Source organism: Branchiostoma floridae, chromosome 6 (genome assembly GCF_000003815.2).
Source record: "Branchiostoma floridae strain S238N-H82 chromosome 6, Bfl_VNyyK, whole genome shotgun sequence".
NCBI classification, from domain to species: Eukaryota; Metazoa; Chordata; class Leptocardii; order Amphioxiformes; family Branchiostomatidae; genus Branchiostoma; species Branchiostoma floridae.
In genome coordinates, this window is record NC_049984.1 from 16,984,643 (window position 1) to 17,002,496 (window position 17,854).

Below are 17,854 nucleotides of genomic sequence, written 5' to 3' on the forward strand. Positions count from 1 at the left end.
TGACCTCGCCTGGAAACCCCAATCTTACCTTCACCCAAATTCAGCACCAAGGACAGCAGCTGCACTCAAAAGCAATGCTAGCTTGCTGGTTACTTCTCCATTCAATCCACACATTCCATACAAACCTGACTTTTGATTTGGATGCCTCTATCTTACCTGTACCTTACTTCAGCACCAAGGACAGGGTGCATAATTTAGCTTTAAAAGTTCGCTTCACCCAGTGTTCTTCCGCAAAAAAAAAATTGTGAGGAAAAGAACTACAACTACATAAGCTAATCCAAGTGGATCTCTGGATATTCATACATTCCACACTCACACACACGATGTGGACTGGTGATTTTTGTCCTTTCAGAATGAACCTATTTGTAGGTAGCGGTATTTGCCATTTTTAAAAGTCTATGGAGCTCTTTTAAAAAAAAGAATAAAACGACGATGGATGGAACTGTGCTATTTTAAGAAGACAGTTGTGATATAGAATCTAATGCCTGGTGTCCCCCATTTTCATCAAAGTGTAAAGAAAGACTCAACAAAAAACAACACACATTCTTCTTCACTTACAAAACTGTTTTGTTTAATATGATACATAGAACACTCCAATAGGAGGACATCAACTCGTGTTCCAGATATTCACAGAAAAAACTTGAAGGTAGTATCCGAAGATACAAGAATCTCGCTGTAGAGACAATTACACAGTGTAAGTCCACCTATGTGCTAGGTGTTACACAGGGAGGTACTGTTTGGTGCATTCAGGTATGGTCTGAGGCTCTTATTGACCATTCTCCAGGTTGCTGGCAAAAAACAGGTATTTAAAAAAAAGATATTACATAGCATAAAGGTTTAGTGCCAGGGTTTTCAGAAGTATTCACTGTGATAAGAAGTAGTAGTGTAAGTCTGTCAGTAAGTGTATGAGCTGATACATGTATATGCAAGAACAATGTTGCAAAACCCTGAGAGTGAGATACCTGAACTGATGTGTGGCACGCAGTTGTTATGTACATCTAGAGATCTGGCTTGGATTGCTGAGAAGTATGACTATGGGACAAGGCAGAGAACAGTTTGTGTACATAAATGTTTCACAATAAAGCTTTGCAAAATAAGGGAAGGTTGGATGGAAACAACACTAGTTACTTTTAATTTTGAAAGACACTGTGCATCTAGAAAATATTCCCTGCTTAAATCCTTATCTTTAACCACTTGCTGAATGTACATAAGATATCTATCAGTAACTCAATTATATCTTCAAAAATGACAATGTCCTTCCAAATTTAAGTAACCAGTGATTGACTGCAAATAATCAACTGCATTTTTACAGCTTTTTCTTAGTCTCTACCAGACTCCGAATCGCTGGAAAATCGTAGAAATGGAACAAATAGAGAGGAATATAACCGGGCAGGGAACAGCACGCGATTCCAGGACGATCGCGTGCTGTTCCCTGGCCGGTTATATTCCTCTGGCCGGCTTACTCCTCTGATTTGTTACATTTCTACGATTTTTCCAGCGATCCGGAGTCTGGTAGAGACTAGCTTTTTCTCCTAAGACTGGTGAAAAGTAGCCTTTATACAAGGCATTTTGACATTTCCTGTGACATTTCTAAATGGGTAGAACGAATGCATTCAGTGGGGTGGGTTAGGGTTTTAGTTTAGCCAGGTGCAAACATGGAAACCCCGACCAGCAACCTCCTTACACAACCCTTCCAGCACTACAAATGTGCATGTCTTTCAACCCTCAATAAAGCACAGATATCCTCTCAACAGCAACATTGTCTGGACAAATAAAGTGTCTCTTTACAGGAAAGTGTACAGATCCAGAAACACTGGACATATTACAAGAGACCAATACACCATGGTTTCTAGAATCATGATCCTTTATAAAAACCTGTTCCAAGCTACCTGAACATTGAGCACCTCTACGTTACACAGCAGTCTCTTCTGGCACTAGTACTATAGATATAGGGCTGCAACATATGAGTACACAGCACAGAAAACTCTTACAGACACCCCAGAAAGACACATTATGGGCCTGGTACATACTTATCTACAGTTCATTCATTCTTGTATGTTCACAGTCTGCCTTGGCCATTCCTAGTGCAACTAACACTACAGCTCTGTGTACAGATTTGTTTTGCACATGTCTATCATATTACCTGGCTACAACCTCTGTACACTAGTCCGTTACATCTCTGTATTTAGGACTACTTGCACAAACAGGCATCCTAGTCTAGCTCTAGTTTGCTCCGACAATAGCTTCCACACAGAACAGTCTGCCATGCCCCTACTTACATCTTTGGTCCTTACTTCTTGTTTTACAGGAATCAAACATCTTTTAGAATATGAGAAATCTGGATCGCACATCCAAATGCCAGCTCAAACTCCATTATGATGACATTACGAGGACCATTTAACTCAGAGCCAATCAAAACTTTTGCCTATATTTTAGGCCATCATTCAAATTCCAACTGTTTCTCTATTGACGGATGTCAGACTATACAGCAGGGAAGCGATTGTAGGAGGGAACAGAACTAGAATGGGATGGACAACAGGCTAGAGCTCACCAGGATTGCACAGATTTTATGAATGAGCATACTGGCCCAAAAGGTCTGGATCATTCCTAGTTTAACTACCAGTAAGCGTCCTCATTTCAGATATTAGTCATCTACTGTCTTTCTGTGCCACAAACAGTTCAGAACAATTTGTGCAATACAGCGAACAAAATATTGCCCTTAGGACAATATGACAGGTATCAGACCTTACTTGATATTCTGCCCTCTGCTTTGCAAGAGGCAGCATCCAGGACTGTATGTGTCATATGACCCTAAGGATACCAGCTTTCTCAATACAACCTTCTGTATATGTGTGTCTTGCCATGCCTGCTACAGTCTGATTTCTGTGTACATGAATACCCTACTGACAACTGGTGCTCCTGAAAGCAGCTACACGTATGTAATTTCACTGTGCAGACATTTATATATACATGTACATTAGCATGTAATCAGCGGAAACAAGAAAATACTGACAAACCGTTTGAGTGTAATTATTTTCTTTCACTCTCTTAGCTACTACTGTACGACATAAAATAATATCATATTAAAAAGAGATCTTGTCTTTCACTGAGACTAGTGGACAACAGAAGGGAGACTTTTGCAGTGATACACAGGTCATTACCCAGTGCTGTACATGCTATTACAGGAACTGGCTGACTTCAATACAATGTTTTAAACATCTTTGTAAGAAGTAAACATACTTTCATACTACATCAGCAACATTTCTGAGCGCTGAAAGAACCACATCAAATGGCACTGTCTAAAATCAAAAGCTCTGGTTGGTTGACACAATTCAGAGATCAATGATACAGTATAAAATCAAAAACTCTGATTGGTTGACACAACTCTGGGACCAATGATACAGTATAAAATCAAGAGCTCTGATTGGTTGACACAATTTGGGGATCAGTTTAAAATGAAGACCTCTAGTTGGTTGACACATTTTTATATCCTATTCCATTGTTCTCAGATTGAGAAGAATAACAGACTTATGTAATTTGACAATATACAAATACATAGTGGGATTTAAGAGTGATTTTTCAGCTCTTCGGTTATGTACTAGAGTATGTTACAAAAGACTTTGGAATCCAACAGGGTACTGTAAAAATGGGAAGCAACAGCACAAGTTCACTGTGTCTGAATCCTGCGTCTCCCTAAAGTTACCACTGACAATTCTTCATCTGTTGACAAGGAAATACATACAGCACCAGTATTTTACATCTCATAGACACAGGTGGGCACTATTGGCCCACCAGTTTGCACAGAACAATCATAATATATATGGTTCACTTTTTACCTTTCTACATTAGAAATAAAAGTTATTACCATTGCTGTAGTTGATACTTAATGCAAGACAGCATGTTTGACTACAACATGCTTCAAAAGCATCCATCCATACATACAGCTATATAAAGCAAGTATCTACCTTTAAAACTCTGTACTTACATACATAACATCACAAGTTTACAGCATTAGAAATATCATGAAAACTAATACCGACAAGGAAAAAAAAAGAAATACAAAGAAAAAAGAACCAAACCTCAGACCACAACAGTTCAATTCTACACTTTCACTATCCCTACTTTCACTACGCTAGTGCAATACATTATGTAGGTACTCTGTTCTATGTTCGCTTTCCTCATGTCATTATTACATTGCCCAGCAATACAGTATCTATACATCAGTGCCTTAGCTGTGCCACTAGGTGACCTTCGGAGCTGATCTGTCGTTGACGGCGGACACAGGTCTCAACTTGACCCCCCTCTTAATGGCTTCTAGGAGGGAGTCGCGTATGTCGGGAACAGTCATGGCGGCCCCCGTGTCGGGAGGACTCGCGGACGTCAGCGAGGCTGTTCTGTGTAGCGCCGGTCTGGTCGGGGTGGAGGTTGCAGATGAGGAGGGTGTCGTGTCTCGTACGGGGTCACCGCCGCCGACTTCTTTGATTGGCTCCTGGGCCAATCCCCCTTCCATCGCGGGGTGCGGCGGCAGGGGGAACTGGGCCTGGGCTGCAGCCAATCGGTTGAGAAGTGCCGCGCTGGGGGTGGAGCAGCTCCGTCGCACCGGGGGTGGGGGCCGCGGGCCACACATGCTGCTGGAGCGCCGCGCCACCCCCCCGGGGGTCACCTGCACCTGGCCCGCCGGCACTACCATAGGGATTCCGGCGGTGGAGGCAGGTCGCTTGGGTGTGGAGGTCGGCCGGTACGCACAGCTGAAATCCCCGCTGCGAGGGATCGTAGAGGACTTGTCAAAATCTCCTTCTACATCCTCACCCCCTATAGAGGAGTAATCAGACTCTGCAAACACAGAAGAGAGAGGTGCTACAGTGACCACCCAGCAAACATAAAGACAGAGTGCAAGACAGATACCTCCAAATCAGTAGTCAGTGGGACAGCAGAACAGAAAGTCACAGACAAGTGTGCTCAACCAATAAAGAGAGTTATTTACACCTTTAATCAATGCACAGAGAAAGGAAAGCTTGCAATACTAAGTGCAACAAAGCAACATACATAGCTACAGGTACAGAGAACTAAAATAAGAGAACTGCAATTCAGCACAGAGCTTGTAGATTAGAGTCAAGCATAGAGACTGTCCATATCTCCCAGGAATATGAGGTTTTAGAGGGAGTGTTGTACCTACCTTGTGTAGAGATAGTGTCCTCGGAGCAGGATGGGGTTGTTGTCTGTGTGTTGTACCCACTGGAGCCCAGACTGGAGCGGCTCTGGTGAGAGCTGAGGGTACGTGACAGGGCCAGCGCCAGCGAGCCGTCACCGTCCGACCCTCCACTCGACGATGACGTGGTTGTCGGAGACTGGCTCCCCGCCGTGGTGGTCACGATGGAGTTGCGGTTTCTCTGGGCGGCTGCGATGCAACCCAGGTCATTGACGTTCACATATACTGGCTGGGGAATAACTGATGGGAGAGAAAACAGGGATAGCTATGTTAAGCTATGTTGATTGTTTATCAGGGCAGCAAAAGAGCCGGTTATCTTTATTTTGAACTTCAACAAAGCACTTTTCTGCTTAGTCTGGAGAAGGAAAACTTTGATTTTTATTTATTATAGTCCGGCTTCACACTTTGATTTCTTAAAACAGTTTTCCATCTTATTACTAGTTGTTGTACTCCTTCGAAAGATTTGCAGTGTGACAGTCAGTGTGTAAACCTACCTTGTTCTGGAGCTGGTGCATTGAAATCAGGCACCAACGAGCTGACAAATCCTGAGTCGGACTTCTGTGCCTTGACTGTCACCATGGGCTTCTCAGGAAGGGGGGGCTTGTTCACCGGAGCCAGGGGGAGGCTACCCGTGGCATGTCCCCCCCACATGCTCGTCGCAGGGGGGGTCAACCCAGGGGAGGATGGCAGGGAGTTGCTCCAGCCAGCGAGAGGGGGGTTGAGTCCGGGCGAGGAGGGGGGTGGCGTCCATGTGTTGGCAAGAGGAGGGGGTAGAGGAGAGGTAGGGGAGGGGGAGGTTGTTGACGAGGGGGTGTGTTCGCTGGAGGAGTGTATGTGTCCGAGAACAGGAGGTGGAGGCGGCGGCGGCTCATTTTCCTCAATTGCAACAGTCATCTGGAATACAAGAAAACAGTTATATGAAAACTGTCACAGCAATCAGTAAAAATTCAGCAAAGCTGTTATTACAATCAAAGCGACAGTTATCTACATGTACCATAAATGGAGAAGGAAAGATCAAAGCACTGCAGAATTTACTTAACTCCCACCAGAGCACAGTCTGTATAAGCAGAGCACATACTTGTACAGTTAAGTGCTGTGCAGAAGTGTTGATGATTTGTATGTTAGTAAGCATTGAATTTTGAAGACAATGGCAAAGGTAAATTCTGATAGCCTGTTGTTGTATTACAGTGAAGTTCCACTGTAAAAGTTTCACATGTCCAATCTTGACTTGGTTTGGCTATATTGTGTACAAATGTATGTCTTTTATATATTGTTAGAGGTCTCAGTAATTTTACAGCACTAGTTTTGACACTTCTGTCATGTCTGAAGGGAGCACAGTGCAGAGAAAGAGAAAGCCTGAGAGTTCTACCTGTGAGAGGACTGCCTCAAGGTACTTTACTGGATTTTCTGACATCTATAGGAGGAGAGGAAGAGAGAAGAAGAGAGTGTGTACATGTGCACACAGGTAGACTCATGCTCGTTGGCCACATTAGGTTTCCAACCTGGATTCTTGTTGAAAGAGCTGGATTTAATTTGCCAACTTTCTGAGTCTATACCAGCAAGTTTGGGCAACTGCTAAATCCAGATATTCAAAATTTCTCTCAGCATTATATGTGAGAGAATGAGTTAGAGATTGCTCTACAGCAGAAAACCAAGGAAGAAGACTAATGTGGCCCTCTACTGAAGAAGAGAAGTATTGCAGGTATCTATTGCCTTATCTTTATCAACAGTGTTACATGTACATCAAGATTGATTAGATAGTGAACCAATCAATGTACACCTCAACTTGTGTTGCATCCTTATAGGGGGGCTGGACATTACAACAAGCCCCCCTAGCCCTATGTAACATGATTTAATTGGGAGAGTCACATTAGAGAGTGCATGAAAATTACAACAAAATCTCACAAATGATTGATGAGTGATTAACTCAGTGGAAATCAATCAACATGATGTTGTTAGTTACCATGGAAACCAGGGATGTGCGTGTGTGATAGGATAGCATTACGTTATGTTCACGAGCTTCGACTAATTTCCCCTTGCCACCCAAACTGTGCTTGAAGCTATAGGGACGTTCCGTCCGCTAAACGAACCTCGCTCACACCAGCGAACACCCCCGACAGAGGTTTTCTTCTCCTTTCCACTGTGGACCCCATTGACCCATGCCCCCACGTGTTCCATGTGTTCCTTCTCTGCAGAGTGGCAGCCTGGATTAGGGGTTACGAGGGAGGGGGTGATTCTATATAGAGCGTATTCACCTGATGTTATTGGTGGGTCTGCTGCAATATTGGTGTCCCATTTTGCATTTCATTGAATAAGGTCAAGTTGATTTGATTACTAGTATACATAGATGACATCTGCACATGCATTTCCATCCGTTTCCAGAATAAAAACATTTCCAACCGTACTGTAAGTCGCAAAAAGCAGCTGCAAAATGAGCGTAATAGACTGCAAGAATATAAAAAAACAGCTACAATGTACTTAAGTCATAGAATGCCAAAGTCAATGCCAAACTTTTTTCTAAATCGCAAATTTGCAGAAGTTTTGGGGTCCCATCCATTTAATCAAATTAACATGGCCAAACTGAAATGATTTACATCTCAAAATATCTGGAGCTCTATATGCCCAGAAATGCAATTTATTGAAGTGTACATGAGGACATCAATATTGCCAACAGTATTTAGGTCTTTGACACCCTCTTCATTGCAACAAAAATCCTTTCGATAGATATGGAAATCAACATCACGTAGGTAAAATACGCTCTATATACTAGAATAGCATCAAGGTTAGACAACATTCACAATGGAAATGATACAAAACAAAGTGATAAGTTTATGATCAACAGAAAAGGGTGGTTACAGTAGGATGATCTTTAATATCAAAAACTGTGAATAAAATGAAAAAGAAAAGTATTGAATGGATGGAGACACAAAATGTATCCATGCACAACTTACTTACCATTTATTTCAAAACGATTCAGCATGCCAAAGAAGGGTTAAATAAGTAGTATATCAGGGTGAGCCTTTATTAAAGCATTATGCACACATGTACATTAGGAGGTTACACGACTATAGTTGATGTTGGGATATTAGTAGAGACTGTTGGTTTGGAGGCTGCCAGGTTCTGTAGATGAAACCTTGCTTACTGTCACAGATTCTGAAATTCTGTTTTGAGTTTTCTAATAGTCTGAGTCTCCCTACCACCATTTTTAACCCCTTTTGAACTTGATGTGTACTTCACCTACAGATGCCAGGGTTCAAACATTCAATAGAACAAAATCAACCGAAGTAAAATGTTACATTCAGGAAAGTTCAGTCCACATGATATAACTGAATTGAAAACACCCCATCACACATGGGTACGGTCCCAATGGGAGATAAACTTTACAATTATTGATTCTCGTTGACTGATTAGAATTCTGCCTTGAATTGATTTCTCCGATTGAAATCACTCATCAATCACATGTGACAAAAAATCACAATATCTAAGCTCAGTACAGTATCCTCAGGTGTCCCATTACCGTTTGGACTGAAAAGCTTTCTCCCATCAATATGGTTTCCTGTATCTAGAAGGTTACTGAAGAAACAGTGGGGATATGATACTGAAAAAGGAGAAATGTTTGCGGTGGTTTTAAGGTTGCGTTTTTCAGTGACCCCTTAACCACAAACCACAGTGAACATTCCTCTTTACAGTAAAACCCTGCAGTTTGAACGTGACAACTCCAATTTCTCGCCACTGCAAATTAAATCCTTGCAAATATTTCCCCCTTTACAGTAAGCTGACATTTGCTGGCAAGCGCAGGATATTCTTTCTCCCGAATTTGTGTATTCTTCTTGACCACCACATCTATGTTCAGTTACCCACAGTAGCCCCTACATTACTGAGTCTCTAAAAACCAAAAGGTAATCTGAAACTGATCATCATTTGGTCCCAAAACTAAATGGATGAAGAAACTTCACCTAAAACTTCGTTCTCCAACTCACTGGACAGAAAGCTTACCTGGTTGGCACTAGAGTCGCTGAAGTTCGAAGGTGACGGCGGTCTTAGGAACAACGTGTCCTGCGACATGAACCCAGAATCGTGTGACGAAACGCTCGACAACCTCATTGGGGGCGGCGGCGGCTGTGACAGACTGCGGTAGCGGAAGTGCGCCGATGGAGACCCAGACGACCGCGAATCCGAGCTGTTAATACTGCTCAGGCTGCACATGGACGACTTGCGGGATCCGATAGAGCTGGGGGAGCTGGGCGGGGTGTGGAACTGCCCCCACGGCGTGCTCTCCCCGCTCATCAAGTCCGTTATGACCTGCTCGCTGGCGGGCGGCAGCTGGTACGGCTGGGCAGACATCTTGACCATGTCGTCCAGCACAGACTGCAGGTGTGTGATCTCCTCCAGCATGCCCAGCTCCTCCTCCACCACGGGCTGCATGCACGACACAAACACGCAGAAACGGCTTCTCTCCGTGATCAGCGCGTTCCGAACAGCGTTCTTCTCGGCTTCCTCTAACGCCTGGTACAGTTCATTGACCCCCTGTAGGGCAGTGTCTAGCTGCGTTTGCACATCCGCTTTACCTGCAACCAAACAATAAGAGATACACATTCTAATGTACATCTGTAGATGTAACATGAAGAAACAAGTCTTACAGCACTCAAAGACAAGAAAAGCAAGGAAAACTTGGCCAACCAAAGTTATACCGGAGTTATACCAAACACAGCATAGCTTTAAGTGGATGTTTCATCAAAACAACACATAGCAACTGACTTTTGTACATATCGATCAATGACCATAGATCAACATCAAATTTTTTGCTCTTTTTTCAAGGCCAGGGCCTGCTTTTTATGTACGCGAAGGAATGAAAAAAAAGCAAGAAATAAAACAAGGAGATTCAAACAAAGTTCAGCTTAACCATGAAGTATTGGAAATAAAAACAATTCCAGTAAATTATTAATCCAACACCACAAGACGTGCAAGAAGCAAGGGAAAAGAGGTGGCCTGGTATCCATTCTCTTCTAGCTCCGATTCACCCATTTGATCACCTCCTTGCAAAACAGTCTAGCACCAGTTCCTTTTTAAACATCTTGCCCTTTAAAATGTTCAGACATGGAAAATTTCTTGGTAACAGTGCAACTGAGATCGAACTTCAAAATGCTTGTTCAATCCCGTTAGCATGCTGCTACTAAGAACTATAGGACTCCAAGCCAATAAGAGCTCTTGCTTATAATTTAGGTGAGTATTCAACCAGGCTATTAGGCAGGGACAGCGATCAGAAAAGCGTACTGGAGCTAGAATAGGATGGATACCAGGCCAGGAGAGGAGTGCAGCGATGCAGTGAAATGTGGGATAGGTGGATCGCACAGGCAAGCAGTCAACTTTGATTGACTTACCAAGGAATACCACAGATGCAAGAACATGAAAGAAACAGAAACAGGACATATTACTTCCATCTGTCAAATGGCATGACCATTAAAATTCCTCATGCAAACAACACACGGAAAATGTGCAGTGACATGGATGCTGACTGGGGCAAAGGTGCAGTACCACTGACTTCTGACAGGAGGCACACATTCTGGATAAACCAACTTACCCAACAAGCAAGCTTGGTTGAAGTGCATGTTATGTGCTAGGTATGAGAATTAAACAAAGGAGAAACAAGTTTTACTTGGCAGTTTTAAAAAAGAGAAAATTTCAGAAAGTGCAAATGCTCTGTAGGCATACAGCATTAAGGTTGAAAAGTTGTGCATGTTAAATGTTCATGTACAAAAAGTGGACAGCAAAGCCAATGAATGCATGAGAGTCATGCAGAAGAAAACTAAATGTTGTGTAATGCAACAAGTATTGCTGTATCCTATATAGCAACATTTAGACATTTATCAAAGGGATAATCTTCTACTTGTTTGAATATTCATCCAAACATAACCGATATCTTTCAACCAAGAAACAATCATTATTTTCTTGAAAAAGATTAGCAAAGTCCCGATACCCTGCCATCACTTTGTTTTCTCCGTGATGTTTCAATACAACAGTGTTTTGATTGTACAGAAAAATCCAGACTAAAGCTTTGGTGAGGTCATAGCTAGAAGCATGGTCTTCATTAAGTGCATGTCTTTGGGTTGATGTCAGAGGACTTGCAGACAGATCACAGTTCAAGGGATTTGGAAACAATCAGTTGTAAAAGCGTGAAGCATGCAAAACATCAAAGTCTGTTGTTGTAAATCAGGAAGACATGAATGTGTTTGTTACAATGTGTAAGTACCAATTCAAGCACACATACGTCAATGTCTATATACACATAGTGTAAAAAAAAGCACGCATAAATTATAAGATTTATAAACATTCCACTGAACTTCTTGACCCTACAACCACCTCCATTTGTCATCTCTGTGAAATATGACTTCTATTTTCGAGTGTTGTATCTCCATGCCAAGTGAACTCATTTGTAAACAAAGGCAGAACAAACTTTAAACAAAAGGTAGCTGGAAACAGTCATGACAGGAGTGAACAGCAAGGTTGCACAAGGACAGCACACTCTTTGTAAGACAAGTTCCACCAGCTAAGGCCAAGGCATTTAGTGTTTTTATACATCTTCTGCATCTATGAAACAGACAGGTGCTGACTGCCATAGTGCCATATTGGTGTCCCTATTTGCATTTCCCTAGCCCAAGCGTCCATAGCATTTTTGTGTTTTTAAGTATTCTTGTGGTATTTTCTTCTTCGAGTTGTAGACCTATAATCAGTTGGGGAGCGTCTACAAAAAAGTTCTATTGAAATGTTGGACAACAGAGCATCTGGTGGAACATGTCTTTGAAAGAGGTAAGACACAGCGGTACAAGTGAAGCAGGTACAGAAGTAGGAAGCATTGTGTGATGGTTGTGAAAAGAGTACAAAGGAAAACCTGTCTAGTTCCCAATACTACAAATGTATAGTAGAGTTTGGACGTGTTCTTCTTTTATTCAAATTATTGGACCATTTACATGTATGTCTATTTTAAGTCGCAACACAGACTATACTTTGGTGGCAAAATGGCACCTCCTGAAATGAAATCTTTTTTGGATTCAAAATAGAGAAGACAAAAATTTCAAACAAACAAAAGACAATAGAAACATTAGCATCAATCTAACACCAAACATGCTTCTTGAGGATTCATAAAGAGCTATCAAGGAATGCAATAGTAAATTGTGTTAATATAATGAAAATGGTACAGAGAAATCAGAGCTCTTCCACAAAAATTTTCTTTACCTTTCTTGGCCTTCTTCTGCAATCTTAAAGTGTCAGCAGATTTCTTCTTGATGTCTTGTCTGGCTTTCTTGTACTCTATTATAAAAAAAATCATTAACAAGTTACAAAAGGACAACAACATATTTTGATATATATATTCCAGCTTTTACATCTATACCTGTAATGCACTATCTCTTAGTCTTTACATACGAAAGATGTACTTTTTTAAATGAAATTTCATGATTCTTGGAGTGCCATAATACTTATTTCTTTGCCTGCATTACCCCATTGCGTAGCAGTAAGTCTGCCCTTATTCATGGGACACCACAGCCTGGTCCACTCCTCCAGATTACAGCCCCAGCCACCCCTGCCCTTCCCATTTCCTCCTGCTGAAGCGGTGGTGACCGTAATTTGTCGGATCCACCTTTACAGATGGATCCATCACATTCTCAACCCCATGCACTACAGGGTTGAACTACTAGTCTGGAGACCCAGACAGAATTATGGGAGGCAAACCAAGGGGGGCTTCCGCAAAAGATAATCTAATATCAGTTTCAAAGTATGAAATTCAAACACCCTTGGAAGGATTTTAATTTTTTTCCAGCCTATGTTTTATCCTCCTTCCATTCTAAGAGAAATTCATTACCTTTGCCAAGAAGGTTATGTTTTTGGTACCGTTTGTCTGTGCGCATGTCTGTCTATCGCAAGTATAACTTGAGAAGTTATCAATGCATGATCCATATGATATTTAGTATGTGGGTAGAGTTTGGGAAAAGAAAGGTCAAGTTTGATAATGGACCTCCTAGCGCCTTTTTTTTATTCCCTTCTTAGGGTTTACTGTCAACTTGGAAGGTATCCTACTGTCCAGTCTATATTCAACTTGGAAGCCATCAAACGTGAGATGGAATAGCACATGTATCGCAGGGATTTTCTCTGTGCCATCCAATTGCACGGCCCCATCAGGCGCAGTCAGAGACAGATGGGCCCATTCCGCCCCTGGCTTGCCCTCTCCGCACAGCATCCTAAAGAGCCATCGGGGACGGAGGTTGTTGCAAGGGCATGGAGGGAAGTTCCAGCTATAATTGCAGTAACTTTTGATTTATGTATGTATTCTCTTAACTGCCCTTGCGGGAGACATTGAAGACTTAACAGAGCCAACAGGACTGAGAGAAAAGTTCACAGCCAACAGCTGGGTGCACCTGTGTCTTGTTCAAGTTGCTTTCTTTGTAACATGAATATGACCAACGGTTTAATGGTTTAATCTTTTAGTTTAATCTTTAGCATTTTGTATATCTGTAATTCAAACCAACAAAACTTTGGAGCATGCTTATGATATTCTAAAGATTAAAGAATATCGGTGTTGATTTTTTAAAAGATTTTTGGAGCCACCATCTAGAGCATGTCTTTCAGACGTGAAAGTCTAGTGGCCCTTTGGGAAATGTTCAACAATAACAAATACACCAGAGACTGATCTGTGAACAAACAATGGCACCTGCTGGCACACCAACAATAGACTACTGGCCTAGCTATGCTGATGATTTCGAATCATCTGACCAAGCAGGATCCTAGATCTAAAAACTGTATTCAGGATCATTCTTGACTCGAAATAAAAAAAAAGTAATGCGAAAGAAAGTTCTCCCATCCTTTTTCAATATGTATGTTGAATGGCCTCAACTTTGTGCCTCAACTGACTGACTACACCAGCTACAAATGACCAACTTCAGGGGTAAGGAGATTATGTACATGTACAAAATGTAGTTAAATCTAGCAGAGGTCATAACAGGGCCTGGTTCAACAATCAGACCAGCAATTAGAGATCTTAATAGGTAACCAGGGAAAATAGGAACATCCATGGGCGTAAATGTGCTTTTTGAAACAAATCCTTTAATTGAGAAATTATGCAGTAGGAAGTTATCAACCTAGTCATTTTGCAAAGGGAAGGGGGAGTTTTTGACCCATGTTATTGCAGACATGACCATTCAGGTACATCTACTTGGGCCAGACGAATGTGATACTGTGGATAACATCAAATACAAATAGATTTTTGCAACTTAAAAAAAAATTGTTCCAAATAAAACAAACTTCTTGTACATCATCTTGAATCGAATATTCCCATGATATGAATAGTAATACAGACAAAACATAGAATATTATTATCATTAGAAAGAAATTGACAACTGATAGCCAACTTTTATATTTTTCCAAATCCAGTATTTTTCAAAATCGTTTCAACCACCAGAAAAAAGACTTTAATGGTTGTAATACAGTGTTCTATCAGTTTGATTCTCCTACATTAGCCTTGGGGATCTCCAGACAATGTCATCCTAGAATCAAATTTGTGAGGCCAAACTGCCTGAGTGGAAGGGACAGGAAAGTTACAAGAGGCCAGGGAGGGAATTGACAAGGTCATACCAAGGACAAGCAGGCTATGTTAGTGGTAATTGGATTACCTTGAAGGCTTACGTGATGGAAGGGAGCATGTAAAGGGCAGGATTATGCAGATGGCCTGTGGATTAAGTGTTAGGGCTTCAATCTGTATTCATTGTTGTTGAAGGTCTTGTTTTGTCATGCTATAACCTGACTGGACAATGCTTGGAAACATTTTTCACTAGCTGTAGACTGAATGATATATGTTGTTGTATAGCTGTTTCTGTTTCTTGAATACAACATTGAATTGATGAAGCTCCTTTTTCTTGTCAAGCTATAATTGGACTAGACAATGTTTGGAAACATTTTAAACAGCATGTGGACTCCGTACAGCTGTAGTCCTTATGTGTTTCCTTAAAAAGATCTTGATTGCAACAGGTGACACAATTTGTCTTCATAATTGTTGAAGGTCCTTTTTTGTAAGGCTTTAATCTCATTTGACATTGTCAGATAACATTCTCAATTGTTGATACAGCTGTAACCTTCATACATCTTAATTTCTTCACATGGGACCTGTACTGTAGCAGGGCATAGTTTGCAACTTCCGATTCTTTTTGTTCAAAGATCGCTCACTTCAGAACAGGAAGACGGTTGGATTTTTAGCAATCTTACTACCATTGCCAGTATCTATCTATACACATAAATGTTAAGTTTTGATGGAACTTTAAAACATACCTGGAGTTCAACTTGGAGGCATTTGCTTCATATATACATCATTGACAAAAGATTCTAGAGGTTCAACTCACCTTTAGCATGGTCCTTGTCCAGCTGGGTAGCATCCTTCTTCCAGTCCTCCATTCTGTCCTGGAGAGGTGTCACCAGCTTCTCTAGTATGGCACTGGAACAGTGGTACAACCATGGAACGTTTAGACCACTGTATCAGTGGTACAACATGGTACAACCAAGTCACTTTTAGACCACTGTAACATTGGCACAACCACGGAACGTTTAGACCACTGTAACAGCAGTACAACCATGGAACGTTCAAACCATTGTAACAGTGGTACAATCATCGAACATTAAGATCACTATAAGTTGTACAACCACAGAACGTTTAGGTATAGACCACTCATACACATGTAAAATGTTTATGAGTACGAAGGACCATTGGGTCAAAACGTATTTTAGCGAAGGAGCTGTGAGCTCACAGCTAAGGGGCTGTGTGCTCGGCGAACGAGCTGTGTGCTCACAGCGAAAGGGCTGTGTGCTCGGCGAAGGAGCTCCGCAGTGTGCTCAGGCCTCACAGCGAAGGGGCTGTAACACCAGGCTGAAGCTGGCCGCCAATTGGTAGCCGCCGATCCAGTCGCCGATTCGTCATTACACAAAATATAGCATCCCATTCAAAATTCCTAATTTCCTTTAAAAGCTTAAATGGACATCAAGAACTCTATTACCACCCAATTATTATACTATGTATAAACATAGATAATAACAGAAAGTATTATATCAACGATTAAGCACAAATAATAGACCCAATTGGGCGGCCAACTTCAGCCTGGTCTAAAATCAGGCTTACGGCTTGTAGAGCAATCTGCTACTTATCGTGGCCCGTGGCGTGGATGTTAAGACGAATTTAGATAGCGCATACCCTAACGTATTCAAAACAAATATCAAATCTTACGGGCCGAATTTAATTAATGAACTAGAGGGGAATTAACTAATAAACAAAGGGGACGCTAAAATACGCTGCCATACGGCTTGAAGAGCAATTTGCTACTATATAAACGTGGTCCGTGAACTTTCAAGACGAATTTAGATAGCTTATACCCCAACGTTTTCAATACAAGTATCAAATCTTACGGGCCGGATTTAATTGATGAACTAGAAGGGAGCTAATTGAGTTGAATCAGTTTGGTCTATAAGAAATCGGCACTGAGCTCTAGTTCATTTAGTATATAAGGTTTAAGTGCCTCTTAAATGTTAACGGGTCACGTTTAGATACGTAGTAGATTGCCCTACAAGCCGTTTGCATTTGGCAGCCGATTTTAACCCCCCTTTGCTTGGGTATTTCCTATTAGTTAATTCCCCTCTAGTTCATTAATTAAATCCGACCCGTAAGATTTGATACCCTTTTTTGAATACGTTAGGGTTTGCTAAAATCTAAATTCGTCTCAAATTCACGGGCCACGTTTAGATAAGTAGCAGATTGCTCTACAAGCCGTATGGCAGCCGATTTTAGACCAGGCTGAAGTTGGCCGCCGATTGGGCCTATTATTTGTCCTTAATCGTTGATATAATACTTTTTGTTATCATTTATGTTTATACATACATATATTGGGTGGTAATAGACAATATCCAGCAGTTCTTGATGTCCATTTAAGCTTTTAAAGGATATTAGGAATTTTTAGTTTCTTCGGATGGGCGTCTGAATGATGCTATGTTTTGTCTAATGACGAATCGGCGGCTGGATCGGCGGCTACCAATCAGCGGCAAACTTCAGCCTGGTGCACAACCTCCTTCGCCGAGCATGCAGCCCCTTTGCTGTGAGCAGCACACAGCTCTTTCGCCGAGCACGCAGCCCCTTTGCTGTGAGCGCAGAGCTCCTTCGCCGAGCACGCAGCCCCTTTGCTGTGAGCGCACAGCTCTTTCGCTGTGAGCACACATGTACTTTGCCGAGCACACAGCCCTTTTGCTGTGAGCACACAGCTAGTTCGCCGAGCACGCAGCCCATTCGCTGTGAGCACACAGCTCGTTCGCCGAGCACGCAGCCCCTTAGCTGTGAGCACACAGCCCCTTAGCTGTGAGCACACAGCTCCTTCGCTAAACACGTTTTGACCCAATGGTCCTTCGTATATGAGGGAATTAAAGATTTCATACCAAGGTCAATGTTAGCTTTCCTCCCAATACTGTTTCTTAATTTCTTTTGTTCAAGAGATACACAGAAATAGTACTGACAACAAAATCTATATTTGCCTACTGCAATATTGACTACCGCCTGGTCCAAAACACTGTAAGTACAGTAATGCCCTAAGAGATATTGATCATCGATACCCTTCCAGGCCATAC

At 41.8% G+C, this 17,854-nt stretch overlaps 1 protein-coding gene across 7 annotated transcripts in view; it reads right to left on the reverse strand.

The window, feature by feature from the left end:
• Nucleotides 1–1,846: 1,846 nt before the first annotated feature.
• Nucleotides 1,847–17,854, reverse strand: part of LOC118416988 (protein MTSS 1-like) — a 50,820-nt gene continuing 34,812 nt past the window's right edge. The window contains exons 6-14 of one of the 7 annotated variants that reach the window (XM_035822291.1): nt 15,595–15,686; nt 12,443–12,517; nt 10,791–10,826; nt 9,206–9,777; nt 7,300–7,413; nt 6,579–6,623; nt 5,704–6,103; nt 5,177–5,449; nt 1,847–4,833 (exon numbers count right to left, since the gene is read on the reverse strand). In XM_035822291.1, coding sequence (XP_035678184.1) covers nt 4,241–4,833; nt 5,177–5,449; nt 5,704–6,103; nt 6,579–6,623; nt 7,300–7,413; nt 9,206–9,777; nt 10,791–10,826; nt 12,443–12,517; nt 15,595–15,686 — 2,200 coding nt within the window. In that variant the 3' untranslated portion in view covers nt 1,847–4,240. The remainder of the gene's footprint in view (nt 4,834–5,176; nt 5,450–5,703; nt 6,104–6,578; nt 6,624–7,299; nt 7,414–9,205; nt 9,778–10,790; nt 10,827–12,442; nt 12,518–15,594; nt 15,687–17,854) is intronic. The other 6 variants (XM_035822298.1, XM_035822293.1, XM_035822296.1 and 3 more) reach the window with 6 other exon arrangements.